A 20,362-nucleotide genomic window follows, 5' to 3' on the forward strand; every position below is an offset into this window, starting at 1 on the left:
AACCTCAAAAATCTCCCTGACTCCTTTGTGTTTGGCACACAGGGCGAGGGGAGGCCATAAAGTTAAGTTTCTGTTGTAGGATACTTTGTTGTGCTCAGTGATGGTGGCACTGATTTCCTCATCAGGCCCATTTGGTGACATGAGTTTGGGCATTTTTTCTAAAAGTTTAGAGGTGAACTAGTCTCTGTAGATCTCCCAGTTTCTGTGAGGTACCCAGTATCCTTTCAATGATCTGTTTTCTGTTTAATCACCCAAAGTCAGTTTCTCTTACTTGCAAATAAAACCCCAACTTAGAAAATATTACATAGAAGAGCTGTTCCAAGGAGCACAATTTGAGGAGAGTTGATCCATCAACGTAAGGGATTAGAGATCTGCTTCAAACCAAGCATGATGTCGTCTGCCAGGTAAGGGGGCTTTGAGCCATGTGTAGTGGAAGAGCTTTAAGTCCCTATATTCTGAGTCCACGTCACCCGCGTATCTGTAGTTCCCTAGAGCTCATAGCTTATGGAAGATGCTCAGTTACTGTTGGTCAAATGAATGAATGAATCTTGACTTTGGTATCTAAATTTTGTACGTAATTACATTAAATCATGTTTTCTTACACAATTTATCTAGTTTTCAGGGAGATTCTCAAGAATGAAGGTTAAATGCTAAGATTTATAATCTAAGTAACAGTAGGGAAACTAAAATAACAGTCTATTGTAACTTCAAGTAAACCAAAAAAGAAATACTGTATATTCTTGCCAGAAGTTGCTTTTTATATTTCACATTTCCTACAATTATCTGTCAACATCAGACTTGTTTTTCTCCTGTTCTACCCTGAAAACCATTAAAAGAAAAACAAATTGTTATTATGGAAAAATGTAAACACATGTAGAGAAAGTAGAATAATGGACACCTTTGTACCCATCACCCAACTTCAACAGGTATCAACATACAATAACCAATTTTATCTCTTGAGTACACCCTATTTCTACTTCCTCACCCCCAACAAAGGATTATTTTGAAATAAATCCCAGATACTTTATCACTTAATCTGTAAGTATTCCAGTAAGTATATCTGAAAGATAAGGACTCTCTTAACATAACCACAATACTGTATCACACCTGAAAAGTGAACAATAATTTCATACCATCAAATGTTCAGCTCATACTTTCCCAAGCGTCTCATAAATATCTCTTATACAGTTGGTTTGTCTGAATCAAGAATCAGATAAAGAAAATTTGAATACCAGCAACTTGGGAAAAAACAACCTAGGATCTGGGGCTTGGTTTCTGAAATCTGATTACATTTGTGAGCTCATGCATATAGAATGCTTTTTCAATAAATAATGTAAAGTGACTCTAGTCAAGAGCTTCCACAGTAGACAACACTATCATAGTGAACATCACTGCTGTCTCTTTATGTATGAACAACCTCAGAGGAGACGGGGAACCCAGTACACAAGCCACGGTGAGGGTCTGGTATGACAGCTATGCAGCATCCTTAGAGAGTTCCCATTCCAGACAAGAGCCGGACGAAAAGAGGAGATCACAGCAAGAAACTGGAATGGATATGTTTGAACATATGGAAAATATTGTTGACAAAGATCTGAGACATTTGGGGAAAAAATGACAGATTGATGGGAAGCCAGGATAATGAAAAAAATTCAGTTATTAACATCAGAACAATGAAGGGTTGTATAAGAGACTGTGGTTTTAATGGACTTCTTAGAAGTTGAGCAGTGAGCAATGTATTTGTATTGTCCTAGTAATTTGGATGGTGGTTGTTGATTTAATCAAAAATGTGTTGCGCTTTTGTTGAATGAAGGAGAAATGGGGGAGAGGGTACAGGAGAGCTAAGTCCTTACCCATCAGGACAAGAAGTTAAGAAATAATATGCAGTACTGACAAACAAGAACGAGCAACAGCTTTTCACTGGGGAATATGAAGATACTACTAAGAGAAGCAGAAGAGTTGAGAATGTCTACTTCCTAGAATGGGCTTGGGGTTGGGGAGAAGGAAAGCAAGGGACAGCTGTTCTTCCTTTTATGACTTTTCAGATCGTGTGTTCATGTAAAATACTTCTTTTCAGTGAGGTAGCAAAATACACACGAGTGTGCTCGGTGGAGTAGTTTGTTTTACAAGTGGAGAAGGGTGTAGAGAGCATTTTGCCTAGTTCGGGAGCCCTTGCTGTGCGCTTAGTCATTTTTTTATGTTCCTCCCTTTATCTGGTGTTACCCGTGAAAACTTTGATTTCCTCAATTTGTTAGCTCTTCAGTAAATACCAGCAAATTCAGCAGGAGACAGTATATTGCCGTTGACAAGCTAACTCAAGTCTGACGGTCTTTGTCACTTACGAGTCATGTGCTCTTAGGCAAGTAGCTTAACTTCTCTATGCCTCAGTTCCCTTACTTCTAACATGGGGGTGTTAACATCACGTGGGATTGTTGATGGGTTAAAAAGCTTAATACACACAAGGCTCTTAGAGCAGTGTCTGGCACGTAGTGATGGCTCAATAAATACTGTCAATAGGACATTGGCATCCATTCCAGTAGGAAATGGAGCCCATTATAATGACCAGTGAAGCTGAGGGAACTGATCATACAGGGATAGGTTCCATAGACTTTTTTAAAATCAACTTTATTGAGGTTAATTTACATAAAATAACCTCTCTTACTATTATAAAATACTGTTTTTAACTGTAGTTTGATGAATTTTGATAAGTGTAGCACCCATGTAAAAATCACTACAAGCAAGATACAGAACATTTCAATCACCCCAAAGAGTTCCCTTGAACCATTTCCCAGTCAATTCCCATCCCCAACCCCTGGCTCCAGGCCCCTATTGTCTGACTCTATCACTACAGATTAGATTTGTGGTTTCTAGAGTTTCACATAAATGAAATCATGGTATAATCATACAGTACAATACTCTTTTGTCTGGCTTGAGATTTTTTTTGAGATTTTATCTACATTAATACGTGTATTCGTAATTCATTCCATCTCATTACTTTTCTGTTTCTCCATTTACCAGTTGATGGCATTTGGGTTGTTTCCAGCTTGAGGCTTTATTAATAGAGCTTCAGTGAATATTTATGCACAGGTCTGTATGGCTATATTCACTTTTCTTGGGAATACCTGGAGTGGAATGGCTGAATCATGGGCTGAGCGTATGTAACTTTAGAAGAAGCAGCCAAACTGTTTTCTAAAGTGGTTGCCCATTTTTCATACCCACCAGCAACGTTTGAGAGTTCCAGTAGCTGTACACCCACTAAAAAGGCTAAAATGAGAAAGACTGACAGTACTGGTTTGGGGAGGAGATGAAATAACTGACTGTTGACTTTTTGGTGAGGAGGGTGCCCTTAAAATGTTCTCCTATCGCTCTGTTTTGATCAAAACCATTTAAGGTGTGTTGCATTCCAAAGGTTGAGTGAGTTAGATGGAATTTATGGTAATCTGTATTAGGATTAAATCCCATCAAGTAGAAGTGATTTGTTCTAAGCTAGGTATTTTTCAGTGTTTATTTTGGCCAAACAGCCAACAAAACAGGCAATAGTTTTCAAGGGCAGTGATAGGAATATCCTATAACAAAATTGATCTGGCTCATTTCAGGCAAGACCACTAGGTATCAGCTTTGGGGAAAAAAAAATAAGTTTAAAATATTAGTTCTCTATTTGAAGAAAGTTTTAACTTGCTAGTACAAAATAAAAAAAACTGAAAGGTTACATCAGCAATTGGTATGTTTTTGTCACTTTTGCTATTGGCTAAAGCAAGTGATATGACAATTTTAAGTCTGAACTTTTAATAGAGGCTATTTATTTCTTTTGCTAGTATAGAGTGGCATCAGCAACCGTGATGTTTTGAGAGTTTACCTAACTTTGCATGTTTCATCACATGTGATACAAATTTCCTAAGTAGTCAATTTGTGAACTTTTTGTACTATTTGAGATGCATAAAACAATCAGTTATTTAAAAAAAATTCCTTACCTCCATTTTCACTTGAACATTTGATAAATCCTGATTTGATGCGGCATGGAAGGTAATGTAAAAGGAAAAATGTGTAGTCACTCATAGTAACTCATTTTTTTTCTTTTTTTAATATATATTTTTGTTGAAGTATAGTCAGTTTACAATGTTGTGTCAATTTCTGGTGTATAACAATACTTCAGTCATATGGGAACATACATATATTTCATTTTCATATTCACTCATAGTAACTTATGAAAAAAACTGAAGTGATATTAGCCCACTGATCAGTTAAAACAAATAAAACATGATACTAAAATACAGTAGTCTTAGATGACCCAGTGCTAGGTCTGGACATGCTCAGTTAACACCAGATGGGAATGCATCAGCTCTTCACTGGAGAGTCAGAAGCGCCTAGACTGAGAATGGGTTCACTGAGAGCTGGGCAAGGGAGTAAGAAACTACCACTAGGAAGGAAATGCTGCCCACCTGGGAGGGGAAGAAAAAAACAGTATTAAATGGATTTATCTGAAAAATTATATATATGTACTTTTTTTTTACTGGGAAATTTTATAAGAATTCTACAAATGTAACATTGTTTTACCACATGGAACTCTTGTGCTGCAACTAACCTGGTAACAACATCCCATGGTATCCATATTAGTGATAATGACATTAACAAAAAAGGACCAAATGCTGATCTAGACACAGAAGTCACAGGAGGAGCCCTAACTCTTTTAGCAGGGTCTCTGGACACCAAGGGCAGCCTCTGTGGCAGGTGGGTGTGGGGATAATAGGAAAGGAATGGGGACCGCATCAGGGAATTAGACTGCATTTCTTTTAAAATTTTTTCATGGTTTAAAAAAGTATGCAAATACTACCTGCTTATTCTAGAAACACCCCAAATAAAACAGATTTTTAAATGATCTCCTTTATTTACCCCTATAGCCAAACAAACACAGGTGACACTTTGGTATATCTACACACAGGTACTTCCTCTGTGTTTTTCCAAAAATGGGATTCTACTATGCTGCTTTGTAACTTGCCTATTTACTTCATAGTACCTGGTGAACACCTTTCTTGCTTTAAGAATAGATACTGTCAAAGGATAATTTTTCAACAAGTTTAAATTTTCACTCTTATCATATAAACATATAGTGAACATGTGTCAGATCCTTAATGAAGTCGAATTTGATGGGCCGTCCCATCAAAGTCCCTTTGCAGTGACTTTTTCAGGGTGGCCGTCAGCATTTACACTAACATACAGCTCAGGAAAGTTCTGAGGACCAAATAGAAGTCAGCAGCGAGAGTGCCAGTCCCAGGCTCTGACACCTGCTCTAGAGGCACTCAACTTCCAGTTTTCCTTCCAGGACGACTTTCCTAAAATAATCAGCATGATCCACAGCCCTCTGGAATTTCAAAGAGCTGCAAAGAGTTTTTGTAAATGGAGAAACTGAGGTCTACAAAAGGGAAGAGATCTTCCCTTGATCACATAGCCCATTAGTGGCAGATCTGGAACAAGAGGCCAGAGGTCTGATTATCTGTAGATGACTTTTATCAGCAGCTACATTACTTGCTGATGACTGCTGAGTCACTTATGTAGGGTGAGCTGAGCAGAGGACAGCAGCCATGTAGAGGGAGTGGACAACTTGGGGACTTTCATTCTGCTGGGTGCCAGGCACTGATCATATAGAGACAGGCAAAGACCCCTGCCCTCCAAGGAGCTTACAGGCTAGTGCGGGTAGCCCACATGTACACTCTTGATGATAATTCATGGACAATTGTAAGAGAGAAGTATAGGGCCCACAAAGTCCATGGAGGGCTGAGGATGGAGTATCCGCTGGGGCAGGAGGGGGCATGAGGACAGTATGCCAGTCCACACAGGACAGCCGTTTTTGGTTTACATCTCCTGCCCGACAATAAGTCCCTAAAACTCAGAGAAATTGGAAGTAGAGCCGGGACTGTACCAGGAAAGTGGAAATGGTTAATGCCAGGGTGCATGGTGGAAGCTTGCTGAGCTATACAGCCCCCAGGCCTAGGTAAAGGAAAGTCCGGGGGAGTCTCTGGGGAGACTGAGGAGGCTCCTGGGCCAGAGATGAGGTGTTAGAAGCATGTGGCAGGGTGCTGTGGCCGCAGAGGAAGTTATGTAAAATCTGACCCTGATTCTGTATGGCTCAGACATGCACCTACACAGGATGGTCAAAGGTTTTTAGTGAACTTGATCAGACTGTGTTTTAGGAAGATTACCCTACAAAAATGTGAAGGGGGAGAAACAGGAGTCTGGAAGAAAGCTAGCTCCTGTTTACAACAAAGTGTGTCCAACCAATAATTGATTACAAGCATTTTTATTGTCTCAAAAGGAAAGAGGCTTCTATGCAGTCTAATTCAAAAATTCCCTCTCGACAAAGATCATTTGTAGGAAAGGGGGATGGTTAGATAATCATTGCCTGGCTGGAGTATTTTAAATGACTGGTTAAGGATTATTAGACTGGTTAAAGGTCTTTGGGCTTCTCCTAAGATTGACAATCTTAGGTGGTTCTGAGAAGGGCTCTTAAGTTCACTGAATAAAGGTTTTCATTCATTTTTAGCAGAAATGTTCATTTTTCACAGGAAAGAGTAATGAAATAGAGCCCAAAGTTCTCCCCCTGGCTAAGGTTTTGAACTATTTTTTCTTGCTTATTCCCATAGTGAGAGAAACAGCAGGAATCTGTTTTATCTTCTCCTGTTCTGTCTAGATTACATGCTCTACTCTTTCTTGATTATGTGGTTCTCCAGTCACTCAAGAAATGGCATGCTTATTTTGTGCGGGGCCTTGGCCAGTGTTGGGAAGACAGTGATGTGGGAAAACAGGCAGTCTTATCCTCACTGGATCTAGTGTGCAATTGGTGAGAGTATGTGTATAAGTATGAGTATAAATATTGAGTATAACTATACACAAATAAATTTAAATTATACCTGTAATTTTGAGCTGTGCTTTCAAGTAAAGGAACAGGATATATGCTGTCTCAGCGGAGACCCATCTGGAGACCTGATCTCCAGATCAGAGGAGGGCCTATGAAAAAGTGACTCTTGCACTCACCAAGACAGAGGCGGAGTCTGGGACTTGTTCAAAGTCTTAAGGAAGAAGAGAGATTGGCGCTTTGGAGGATGGCTAAAGGGAGGAAGGAATTCAAGAGGTGACATGAGATGAAGCTGGAGGCTGGGATGAGGCAGTGCAGCCAGCTAAGATTTTGACTTTCATCCTATAAGAAAGAGAAGCCATTGAAAGGTTTCAGGCAAGGGAATGAATATCGGAAAGTTGGAGGGATATTCATTTTGAAAATATCACTCCAGCTGTTCTATGGATGGGCAGGGTGGAAAAAGAGAGACCAGAAGGCCATGTGATCAAGACAAGAATAGACAGTAGCTTGGATGAGGGAGGTTAGGAGATCAGTGGCCAGATAAGAGGGATCTAGTAAAACCTACCAACATATAACTGGGGGTTCTAAGTCTTCCTTGTACCTAAAGTTGGTCTTTTATAGGTCCGAGCTTCTGTACAACTTTAGCTAAACCTCTGTGATTATTTTCCAAAATATGCTATCATAATTAGTCATTTTCCTTACTAGACCACAGCTCTTTGAGGGTAGGGTTGCCATGGGGTGGAACTTTTCTCCTATACAGTGTTAACCTGAAAGCTGTGTATCTCCTGGGTGCTCAATAAATACATGTAATTATGAAGACTACTAAGATTCTCCTGTATTTTCCTTCTTTCTTAGTACTTACCACAACAGTAACTAAATAGTTATTCATATAATTATTTATTTAACACATCTCTCACTAAACTGTAAACTCCAAGTTTACAAAAACAAGAACAAATGACAGGGACTGTATCTGTCTTAGTTGAAACTGTTTTATCCCAATGCCTATTACTGTATCTGGTACTCAATAAATGTTTGTGAAAGAATCCTTTTGTTATTAAATAAAAGTTTCAACCAAACATTTACATAGCGCTTATTATGTATTATGTGTCAGTCTGTGTTCTTAGCATCTTAAAACACATGTATCCTTTCTTTTTTAAACACATGTATCCTTATAACTCCATTAGGCATATATTATTGGTATCTCCGTTTCACTGATGAATCTAAGGCAGGAAGATTAAGTAACTTCTTAGGGAGTCTATCTTATCAAATATGGACTTTGTCTATGACTGGTCCTGTGCTAGGCACAAAATAAAATCATGATTGGGGGCAGGGTATAGCTCATGTGGTAGAGTGCACGCTTAACATGTAAGAAGTCCTGGGTTCAATTTCCAGTACTGCCTTAAGCATAAATAAATAAACCTAATTTCCTCCCCCCAAAACAATAAAAATAAATTTTTAAAAACTATGGTTAATATTTTTTGAGCATTTACCGTATACATCAGGCTTGGAGTTAGGTACTTTACACAACATGTTTGTTTTGTTTTTTAATGGAGGTACTGTGGATTGAACCCAGGATCCCAAACATGCTAAGTATTTAGTCTACCACTGAGCTATTTCCACCCCCTACTACATAATACTTTTTTAAGCCTCACAATAACCTTTCAAGTTAGGTATCCTTAATTGCATTTGATTATTATGGAAATAAATGTTTGGCAAGTTCTGTAACTTGATAAGCGTCACTAGCTCGTGGTAGACGGGGTCAGTACTACAATTCAAAGCCAGCCTTCCCCTTCCCGGGAAACCCCACAGGTCTCGCCCCTCGGCAAGGTCTGGCCCCGCCTATCCTCTATTCTACGCCTGCGCGCTCCCCGCGCCAGCCGCTCCCCGCGCCAGCCCCTCCCCCTGCCGCCGACACGCTGCGCGCATGCGCAACGCTGCCCCATGTGGGCTCCGGCCGTCATCGGGCCCAGCTGAACAGCGGCACGTAGTCCCCTAGGAGGTACGACCTGCTGCCAACTCGGCAGCCTCCAGTTTTGTTGTTGTCTCTCTTCCTCGGTCTTCCCATCAGTGCACGTCGCCATGGGCAAGAGCCGGACGAAGCGCTTCAAGCGACCTCAGTTCTCCCCTACGGGCGACTGTCAGGCCGAGGCTGCAGCGGCGGCGAACGGGACTGAGCGAGAGGAGGACGACGGGCCGGCGGCAGAGCTGCTAGAAAAGGTGAGGCAAGGGCTCGCTGGGCCCCGCGGGGCGGGGGCGGCGGGCTTTACGCGGAGCCCCCTGGCAGCGCAGCCAGCCCCCTCGCCGTGCCTCCGCGCATGCGCGCTGTTCTCGCTCTGACACTTGCTCCGTCCTGCTCCAGCTCCAGCACCCGAGCGCCGAAGTTCGCGAGTGCGCCTGCGCGGGACTGGCCCGCCTGGTGCAGCAGCGGCCGGTGCTCCCGGCACTGGCTCGCCGGGACGCAGTGCGCCGCCTCGGGCCGCTGCTGCTCGACCCTAGCCTGGCGGTGAGGGAGACGGCGGCCGGCGCGCTGAGGTGAGCCTTGAGGGGAGTCTAGGGTGGTGCCCCGGATCCGGGCCGCACGGCGTTCAGCCGGCGCCTTCTGTGTGTCACGTACCGTCTCTAATCGGTTTCATCCTCAGTGCACTTGTCTGCGGCACCTCGGGAGACCCAAGAACTGCCCAGGCTCTCCCATTTGCAGAGGGGGGATTTGAACCCAGGCTCCAGACTCCGGAGGTCCCCATGACCCCCAGACCACATGCATTCCGTCTGTCCGCCTTGCTGCTTCACCTGCAGAAGCCACCTGCCAAGCGTCCTCCCCTCAAGGCCTAGCGCACGTTGTACCCACTTCGAGAACCCTTCATAAGGTCCTGAGGCTCAAGGAACTCTTCCAGTATATGTGCCAGGTCTTCTAGGTGCAGGGGATTTTGAGCAGGCAGGACCTTAATACAGCCAAGATCCCTGCCTTCACAGAACCCATGCTGATGCAGAGACAGACAGGAATTAGTTAAACAGGTGAAACATAATATTAAGTTGTAAGAAGTGCTTGGAGAAGCTGAGAGGATGATGAGTTGGGGGTGGGAAGTTACTTCATATTGGGTGATCTCTAGATGAAGTTTGTGAACTGAGAGCTGTTGGATGCTAGAGCCAGCAGAGGACAAACAAGGGAGAGAGCATTCCTGACAGAGGGAATAGCAACAGCAGAGGGCTTGGTGTGGTTAAAGAACCAAAAGATTACGTGGCTGAGTAAAGCAGAGAGCAGCATTATGGGAGCTGAGGATGGGGAGATGGACAAGGACTCCGTGGTGTGGAGCTAAAGGACCCGTTCTAAGTGGGAGTGACATGGTCTAATTTACCTTTTCAAAACGCCACTCTGGTAGCTGTGCAGAGAATGGACTGTAGAGGGGGCAAGAGTAAAGTTAGTATTTGTTCTCATAGCTCTGTCTATGTTTATTCTCTTTCACTCACTGATTTAGCAAGTATATATTGAGTGCCTGCTGTGCACCAGGCAGTGTGGCTAGACTGTGGGCACGTGGGAGTGAGCAAGACAGATAATTTCTGTTCTTTATGGATCTTACAGTATCTAGGGAGACAGACATGATGCAAATAATCAAGTGTGTAATGACAACCAATGATATTTACAAAGGATGCCATGAGAGGGTATTACTGGGGGTTCAGGGAAGAAAACCCTAAGGGCATGATGTTTGAGATGAGATCCAGGGAATGAGTGGAGATTATCCAGTTGGTGGAGGAAACGGTGTGGAAAGTCCTACCCTTCCCCTTCCTACACACACTGGTAGCTCCCGGGAAATGGTGGAGTGGCTTCTCATTTATCTTCATATCCTCAGTGCCTAGCACTGTGCTGTGCTCTCAGAAGGCAGGCAGTGTCTTTCCAGTTAAAATTAAATTTAGTCAAGATTGCTTCAGGAAATGTCATTTTCAGTAGCCTCACCTTTCCTACCCTTGAAGTCTTGATTCCAAGAAAATTCCTTTCGTATAAGATCAGGCAGTGATTTATTATTCACATTAAATAGGAAAAGTCTTGCTTTCCGTGTGTACCATCTCAGACCTGAGAACTAAGTTGTTATGTGATCAGATCATTTATTTGCATCATGTAGGACACGGATCAGAACAGATGGAGATCTGTGGATTGGTTCTGCAGCATCTTTCAGGAGTCACAAGCAATTTCGTTCAGGAAATCTTGGGTGTGGGTAGAAACATAAATATATTTGAGTGCTTAGTATGTCTTGTGACATGTAATCTGAAAGTAAAACCTCTTTTAAACTTCTCGTGTAGAAATCTCAGTGCTTGTGGAGGTTTTGAAGTCTGTGATGACATGGTGACTAAGGATATCATGACTCCTTTGGTCGCACTGCTAAAAGAGGTATGCCGCTTTCACGTGTCGCTTTTAGTATACAAACTTAGATAGTTTTGCTTTTAAGTACTTTGATGTTAGTTATTTTGTCTTCCCTCGAAACATTCTTCAGGAGTTTTATTTCTTTTCCTGGAAACACTGATCTCTCATCACTGATGCTAGTCTCTAGTGTGTACCCACTACCTTTATTCATATGCTTGTTGGAAAAGACCTTCCTAAAACTATAGACTGACTCCATTGTACTTTAAATTTCATACCGTAAAAATAATTTGTATTTATTGGTTGCTTACTTATGTCCCAGGTGCTGTCTTGTGTATTAATTTATTTAATCACCACAGCAGTCCTATTTGTCAGGTATTGTTATTCCTGTTTTACAGATGAGGAGACTGGAGCACAGACATTAGGAATTTGCCCCGACAATTAGATTAAACTTGCAAATTTAATACTCCACCTTTATTGCATGATATAGTTCGGGGATCAGAGAGCTCTCTCTCCGTCATGACTCTGGTCCACTCTTCTGTATTGATGGGTAATTTTCACTTAAGGCTATATAAAGAATATCCGATTTTGATGAGAGGCATCAGTCTGTTTCCCTTAGAACAGCAGTTCTCCTAGGGGTGCTGTGCCCCAGAAGGGGGCATTTGGCGATGTCTGGAGCCATTTTTGATTGTCACAGCTTGGGGGTAGGGGTTGCTACTGGCATCTACCCACTAGATGTTACTAAAAGTCCTACAATGCGCACGACAGCCACGTTTGTCACAGCAAAGAATCATCTGGTCCCAAACGTCATTAGTGCCAAGACTGAAAAGCCTACTTAAGAGGGTGGATTATAGGAGAGGGGCAGTCTGTGGAGTGGTTCAGAGCACCCACTTCAGAGCCAACTGCCTGGATCTGAATTGCACTTCACTATATACTAAGCTGCACCTTCAGCAAGCTCTCTACTTCAGTTTCCTATTTGTAGCAGGAGATTGGAGATAATCATCTACTTCATAGGTTTGTGGTGAGGATTAAATGACTTAATATACATAAAGTGCTTGGAATAGTGCCTTGTGCATAGAGGTACTATGTGGATGTCAGCCTTTACAATGTATTACCTTTCTTTGTCTTACATAGTATCTTTATCATGTTAGATGAAATACTTTGTATTGATTTTACATTTTCATTTAAAACGTGTAATGCTTTGTATCCAGTTTGTACAATGACTTGCAAACCTTTCTTGTTCTTATTTCTTGCCAAAAAGGAGCAGGGTTATGGGAACCATACCGCTTACGAGCATTTGATTGGCTTGTTAACCACTATTATTTCTGATGTTTAGTTTTTGTGATTCTTCACTGTCATTAGCCTGTTTAATTATTCTTTTGAACCAGGGTGCTAATCATGGTATTTGGTTACAGTGTAGTGCTGGACTGGATTCAAATGAGATGTCTCCACAGGAAAAAAAAGAGCAGAACAGAAATTCTATTGAAAACATAGCCAATGAGGCCGTGAACGTGCTGTGGAATATATGGTAAGATGCTTTCCAAACATAGCCTCCTGCTACAGTGCTACTTAGGCTAATGCTCTCTGTTAAACTGCAGAGGAATCTCCATTCTCCTTGGTAGGCCTATAAATCTGTCATCATAATGCTTGGTAGGAGGTCATATCAAGTGAGCTAAGATCAGCCGTCCTTCCCAAGCCCTTTTCCTCATAGCATCACTACGTCTTTTTTTTTTTTTTTTTTTTTGCTTTACAACTCTTCTCTCCAGGCATTGCTGTTGACAAAAATAAGAGGAATCCTGGCCATTAGTACCTACTACACCCACTGCCTTTGTACTTTAAGCAGCCGTTGCCCTAAAGCGGGCCAGGCCCCAGTGCAATAGATGCTTTGGTCTGCCTTCTGGAATGAGGCGGGGACCACAGACCTTGGCAGGGGCTTTACTTCTCTGCCCTGGGAGGTGCCATTTGACAGAGAAGTAGTCGCCTGAGAAGGGCTTCTTTTGCCCCACTGGGACAAAGGCCACGCTCCATGCCACCGTTGTAGCAGTGGTGGGGTTGGGGCAGTGGGTGGACTTGCTTTTAGGAATGGAAATGGCTAGAAGTACAAGCTGGATTTTTTTTTTTTTACACCCCATTTTATGTCCCGTTTCTAGCAAGAATCTGTCATGGATTCTTATTTTCAGTCAGCAGCAACTATTATTTCTGACCTAAGAGCTCAGTTATTTCTTAGAATAGAGGGTTAGGGTGGATCCTGGAGAGCTGCCTGCACAGCAGTCTGAGCTTGCCCGCGATTCCACCTTAAACTGCTGGATGCATTCCGCCAGGAAAACTGGAGTGGTCAGATTTGAGGAAATTGCATTCAAGCGAACTAATGGGTGCTATTTTTCAGATAACTTTAACTTATATAAACTGTTGAACTTGGAAATTTAAAAAAAAAAACCTTTTTTTTTGGTTTGAAAAGAGCCTGAAAAAGTGATCTCTGCAGTGATCTCTCTTTTCTGAGTGCCTGTGAGCCCTGTCTATATCATTTCCAGTTATCATAGCTTTTAACATTTTTGTCTCATAGCTTGTATCTTATATGTACATATTAAATTGTCTTAACACATGTATGCTTTGTTTTCCTGACTCTACTTGACTTTACTGTGGGCTTCTTCTTCTTCTTCTTTTTTTAATTTATTTATTACAACTCACGTTTTACAGTGGGTTTCTGGAGGATAGGCTCATCGCATGTTGCAGTAACTGGGTGGGTGAAAGGATGGATGGATAGACAGGCAGAAAATAGTTTATCTTTAGACAACAGGATTGAATGTAATAATTTAGTCAACTCTGTTAGCTGTTTGTCATATGTACACATGGCATGTCTGGAGGAATACTCTTCCTGGGAACATAAATAAAATTATTATAATTAGCTCTCTTTACCCTATACTTAGCATATATATTTGTTAATAACATTAATGGCATTAATTCTGACTCTTTTATTAAAAGGTAGTATAATTTCAAAAAAATTTATTGTAGCAATTTCTCTGTTGCAGGCTACAAATTCTGCTTGCTAAAATTATAGCAGTCTAGGAGGAAAAAATCAAATTTAATTTTACTTTCTTTTAAATTTGTGCTTTTTGTGTGATAAGTATAGAGGCCCTTTATCCTTTGATTTATTGCTACTGTGATATATTGTGATATAGTGAAAAGACTAGTCAGCTGGACCCAAGAACTCAGCGCTACCACAATGTGTGATCTTTGGACAGATCACTTCACCTTTTGGGGTCTGGGCTTTCTCATCCATAAAATGAGGAATTGAAGTAAATGATTTCGAAGATCTCTTCCATCTTTAACCTCCTATAAGGAAACGGGCATGCGGGTAAAGAGACTGGCTAGAAGATCCTACTGTGATGGAAATAAAAATACAGATATCCAGTTGTGCTCATATTTAGTGAGTGTGAGCGAGTACTGGTTTCTTCATCTGTAAAAATGGCGGGTGTGTGGAACTCCAACTCGTTGGTTCTTTTATAAAGCCTAATTATTTTTTCATGAATTTCTGTGGTTGATTTCTTAATGTTAAAATGTGACTAGTAAAACTTTTTTTTCCCCCTTCAATTTAGTGAATGCAGTAGTAGAGCAGTATCTATATTCAACAAAGAAGGGTGTTTGGAGATTGTGTTAAAGTATTTAAGTAGGTTTTCCACCAATGTTGACCTGGCTATTTCAGTAGGTAAGTGAAGAAAAGGTGATGATTTATTAAGTATGTGTGACCTTATTCAAAATTTTTTATTCAGACATAGCATGTTTATTCTACAGGAGTGATTTTTCCCCCCCTCATTGTATATAAATGCTTAGCTGAGTGGTGTTTGTTCTGAATCTTTTAAAAGCTGTGATTAATGCTTTACTTACTCATACAATTTTCTAGAGGGAGGAAGGTAATTATGTGAGCGTATGTAGTTTCTAGTGTGTCACCATTCTTAGAAGCCTTTGTTAGTTCTTAAAGCTTTCACCTCCCATTTGCTGAGAAACAGTAACCCACAACTACCAGGCCTTTGAGCCAACGTTATTTGGAACGTAGACTTATTTAAATGGCTTCTACCACTATCTCATGCTTCCAGCAGAAAACTTTCGATAACCTGTGTTTTTTGTTTGTTTGTTTGTTTTTAACTCATTGCTTTTTTTGAGAGAGGAAAATAAGTGATTGGAATTTCATGTAGGCCTGCTTCCCTTCCGGACAGGGAAAGCAAAGTCCAGCGGCTCCCGCTGCCTCAGCTCCCTCACCTTCTGTGCATGGGGTTAGAGAGCCGCTGGGGTCCCTCCTGCTCAGCAGGGGCAGGTGACGGAAACTGGAGGTAGGGTGGCTCAACAGAACTCTGGGGGAGAGTGGAGAAATAAGGGATGAAAAGCATTTTTCTTCTGCCCATCATGATGATAGGTATCTGGCTGTCCTTAAATTATTTCACTATGCATTTCTCCTGGCAAAGACAAGTTTATTCCCCTTACTGAAGTGTATTCCCTTTACCGATGTTTCTGTTGGTTCTAGTGGTTACCTTTAACAACAGAAAAGAAAAACTAATAGTGAAATAAATACCACTAGGAAAATTTTTAAAAAATCAATTTCTCAGAAAGGAATCTTTGGCAGAGGGGAGATTTGTGGGTAAATGTGGATTTTAAAAACAGTTGAACTAGAAAATTGGTAGGTGACTTTTAATCTCAGAGGGCAGTTTTTATTACAGTAAGAGAATTTCGAGAAAGTTTGTAGCTTTTAAAAGAAAAACTTCACTTCTATTTTTGGGTTTTAAGCTTGATAGGTTTGGTCATTTAGTTTTTTTTTCTAAAGAACTTTAAAAAAAATGAACCAGAATAAAGTCACTTTGCACTGTATAATAGTGTTTTCCTTCTGCATTTAGCTAGATTTGTGATTTTTTTTAAAACAAACATCAGATAACTTTTGTTTTGAAAATCAAACAAGGCTTGCATCACAGTAAAGTGAGCCTCTAGGATTCCGTCCTTTGTATTGATACAGTTTTCTTTGAACTTGTGTTATGTTAGCATTTACAACTTATTTTGGCTTTTTGCTAAAGTGAATTTAATTATTCTCAATGAAAAAAGTATTACATTTGGATGTATCTATGTGTATGCATAGATACAGATTTGTATATACATGTATTTTGGAAACCAAACTAGATCACAGCAATAGCTTGTATTTTGACTAGTAATTTGAATGGAAATGATCCACTTTGGAATTTTTAGACCTGAAAAGGAATGGATTTGTATGGAATATAATATCTCAAAACAAATTTAGGTTTGCTTCCTCTTTTGTGTTTCAGAGGTCTTTTCTGTCAAACTTCATGCAATCCCAGTTGTTTTAATACTTTCACTTAATTATTTCTAATATACAAGTTGTAATCCATTGTCTTGTTTTAGTGCCAGAGAAGAGTTAAGTGCTAAATGAATCATATGTCTGTTAATATTTTACCCATCTCTTAATTTGCTCTTATTTTTATGTAAAGTACTTTTTTTCTTTAGAGAAATATTGTCACCACAGAAATAACCCTGACTTTTAAGGTCATACTGAATTTCAGAGAAGCCAGAATGTCCCAAAACCTAGGGCTTGTCATCGACAAGAGAACTACCCTGAGAGCGCTATCCGTTTACTGGTGTTTAGTCTGCAGGCTGTTTGCTACTGGTCTGCAATGAGTATAGACATTGAGACTAAACCTTTATAAATGTTTTTAGTAATTTCACATTGTTACAACAGTTGAGCCTTCTAAATTATACTTTATAAAACAGATTTATTCTGCATAGCACAGGGAACTATATTCAATATCTTGTAATAACCTTTAATGAAAAAGAATATGAAAACGAATATATGTATATATATGCATGACTGGGACATTATGCTGTACACCAGAAATTGACACATTGTAACTGACTATAATAAAAAAGAAGAAAAGAACTGGGGGGAAAACCCCCAAAATAAATTTTTTTTTTATGAAAGTATAATTCTGTAAAGGATTAGAAATTGAGAAAAAGAAAAGGAAAAAAGGATAAGAAATTCAGAAAAAGAAGGTAAATTGCATATATCCTACAAAAGCTACCCATGTCCAAAGAAGTTGTAAAGATACAAATGTTTTTTGATGAGTTATTTTGATTTAAATTATCCTCGCTGAATTCATTTGCTTCTTAATATTTGACTTTTGTCTTTATAGCATATTGTTTGCAGACAGTGACCGAAGATAATGCAGAGCTACTGAAATCTTTCTGTGCCCCAGCATTGCATGTGCTGGAATCAGCAATGCTTTCTCCTGTCAGTTCCATGGAGTATATTCTATTAAAGACATTGATAGCAGGTAAAATTTAGCTGTATGCGATGGTGTGCTTTTTTTTAGTAACTTGTAATAGGTAGAGATGGGGGCCAAAATTCAGTCATCCCTTCATTTCACTGCATCAGGGCTTTCTGTGCTTATGTCTGTTCTGAAAATTGTAATATTTAAGTGGAATCCTTTAATTTAAATGATTCTCCATAGTTTCAAAGCCTTCTGAGTTTAGATTTGTTTTTAATTTAATGAACTGCTGTTGTCTGATAAAGAAATGCTTTTGTCAGGACCCCCTCTTATATATGAACCTGGGAATTCAGAAGTTAACTGTAGGCATCTAAGACATGACCACTCACTTTTCTGTAAGATCTTCAGCCCCAGCGCTTCTCCCCAGAATTTCTAAATACAGAAGTAAGAAATACTCTGATGATCTGTCGAGTAGTAGGGAATTTATTATATATTTTTCCTTTTGCTTTTTAGTCTTGCAAAGGTAATTTACCTTGATACGTGGGATTTTTTTAATTGGTAAAATATACATAAAATTTACCACCTTAACCATTTTTAAGTGTAAAGTACATTCACATTGCTGTATAACCAGTCTGCAGAACACTTTTCATCTTGCAAGACTGAAACTCTGTAGACATTAAACAGCTCCCCATTTCCTCTCCTCCCCAGGCCCTGGCAACCACTCTTCTTTCTGTCTGTATGAATTTGCCTAGATATTTCATATCAGTGGAATCATACAGTATCTTTTTTTTTGTGACTGGCTTATTTCACTTAGCATGATGGCCTCAAGGTTCATCTATGTTGTAGCATGTGTCAGAATTTCCTCTTTTTGAAGGATGAGTAATACTCCACTATGTGTGTATATGGCATTTTGTTCATCTGTGGATGGACACTTGGGTTGTTTCCACCTTTTGGCTGTTGAATAATGCTGCTGTGAATATGGGTCTGCAAGCATCTGTCTGAGTCCTTGCTTTTTTCAATTCTTTTGGATATGTACCCAGGAACTATTTTTATTTCAACAGTCACATTTGTTTGTTTGTTTAATTTAAGTCTAACCACTTAATGGTAGCTGTTGCTCTATTTTATAAGCAAAAAATAACCAAGACCCTGTTCTCTGGTTTGTCTGTGAGACCTTGGAATTTTAGTACATTCCATTCCATTCTTGGAACATAAGAAGCTGCTTAGGAGAGCAGCTCAGGTTAAGATGAAAGAAAGAGAGGCAACTTAATTTGTCATTTTAAAAGAAACTCGATCGATGTTCTCTTGGCCTGTTACTCTGTGGTGTGTCAGAGAAAGGCATTGTGTGCCAGGAAAGGGAGATGGTGGTGAAGGACTGTAATAAAGGGAGCTGCCTCTGTACAGAGCTTTTTGACATTTAATACAAACCGAACAAAGGTCGTGGGATCGAGATTATTTTTTTGAAATTATGCCTGAGCTTAAAGAACCAATCTTGTGGAAACCGTTATTTAATAAAAAATTTCACACAGTTGATTTCTTTGTCTTTATCCTCATCCCACCCACTGCCCCACCCCCCGCCAGGCACAATTTGGAATCTGAAGGACATCATTCCATCCAAGAGTCAGGCAGAGATAATAAATGCCATACTGAAGATCTTATCTGACGTTCTGGAAATGGATGCTGGTGAGACGGTGATTCGAATGAAGGAGGCCGAGACTCAGAGGTTAAAAACTGCTGCCGAGACTGAGGACGCGTTACAGAGTGCTAATGGTGATGATCTGATTGAAGACGAGGAAATGGAAGAAATTCCTCATAGAAGAAAAGTCAGAAGGAAAACTTTCACTTCAGATTTACTTCCAGTAAGTCAGATTGATGCTTTCAAACACGGATTAAGACAGCTGTGTTCCCTCAATGGGTGTCCTAAGCTTTGTAGAAAAATGTTATAGCAAAATTAATTATAAAGTGAATTTCAGTAAAACCAGTCGTATTTTCCCATTAACTCTCATTATAACATTAGAAACCTCCCAAGGCAGGGGGGAAATCTGTCTAAAATGAAACTTTTATATACAGAAGATTCGAAGGATGGGATAGACCAGCACTTTTGCAGCACTTCAGAAACATGCGTGGATCTGCCTAACTTACTTCCCACTTCAGCTACACACTCTTGCCCAGACTGTCTTCAAACTAAAGGAATTTTCACTTTGCTTGGATCGTCCCTCGCATTCTTGTCTCTTTTACTTTTTAGTATTTCGCCTCTCCATAGTAGCAAGCCAAAATCTCATTTACCCAGCGTGCTGAGCAGAGGAGGTTGAGTGATTGTGAGGATGAACGACGGTCTGTAGTTTTCGCAGGCCAGGTGATTGTGGCATCCATGTGCTAGTGGGGGTGATGTTGGGGTCCGTCGGAGCAGTCTTGGGTGCAGGAAGCATGCCAGCTGAGCCAGTCAGCAGAGAGAGAGAGCTAGACGTTGGGAAAACATTTCCCCTAAGGAGGAGAGCAAGTCTCCAGGAAGACAGGGAGGACAGGGAGTTGGGCTTTATTCATCCAGGTGACGTTTCCTGTGCTCTCGCTGTGTGCCAGGCACTGAGCCAGATGCTGCTGATAGAAGCATAATTAAGGTAGAGTTTGTGTCTTCAGAGATCTTTTCCATCTTGAGAGGATAGACGTGTGATTATAGTTTATTGTAATGCCTGTGCTGAGAACAGTGATAGGACCATGCCCAGATTTCTCAGGGAGTCATAGCTGTAGAGTAGGCACAGCTGATTCAGCCCCACTGGGTGAGGAAAGGAAGAGGCTGTCAGAAAAGGGAGGCTTTTTGGACAGAACACCTGAGCTATCTTAAAGGCTGGGGTAAGGAGCAGCATGGTAAAAGCAGGTTGGTATTGTTTAGGGGGCCTGGAGGCA

At 40.6% G+C, this 20,362-nt stretch overlaps 1 protein-coding gene across 2 annotated transcripts in view; it reads left to right on the plus strand.

Annotated features, from left to right (window-relative positions):
* The first annotated feature begins 8,760 nt into the window (after positions 1–8,760).
* HEATR3 (HEAT repeat containing 3) overlaps positions 8,761–20,362 on the plus strand; it is a 60,690-nt gene continuing 49,088 nt past the window's right edge. For both annotated transcript variants that reach the window (XR_012075582.1, XM_072967337.1), the window contains exons 1-7: positions 8,761–9,064; positions 9,207–9,379; positions 11,141–11,228; positions 12,614–12,726; positions 14,795–14,904; positions 17,387–17,527; positions 19,040–19,317. Coding sequence is in view for 1 of the 2 variants with exons in the window: in XM_072967337.1 (XP_072823438.1) it covers positions 8,927–9,064; positions 9,207–9,379; positions 11,141–11,228; positions 12,614–12,726; positions 14,795–14,904; positions 17,387–17,527; positions 19,040–19,317 (1,041 nt within the window). In the remaining variant the exon portion in view is untranslated. The remainder of the gene's footprint in view (positions 9,065–9,206; positions 9,380–11,140; positions 11,229–12,613; positions 12,727–14,794; positions 14,905–17,386; positions 17,528–19,039; positions 19,318–20,362) is intronic.

Source organism: Vicugna pacos, chromosome 9 (genome assembly GCF_048564905.1).
Source record: "Vicugna pacos chromosome 9, VicPac4, whole genome shotgun sequence".
NCBI lineage: Eukaryota > Metazoa > Chordata > Mammalia > Artiodactyla > Camelidae > Vicugna > Vicugna pacos.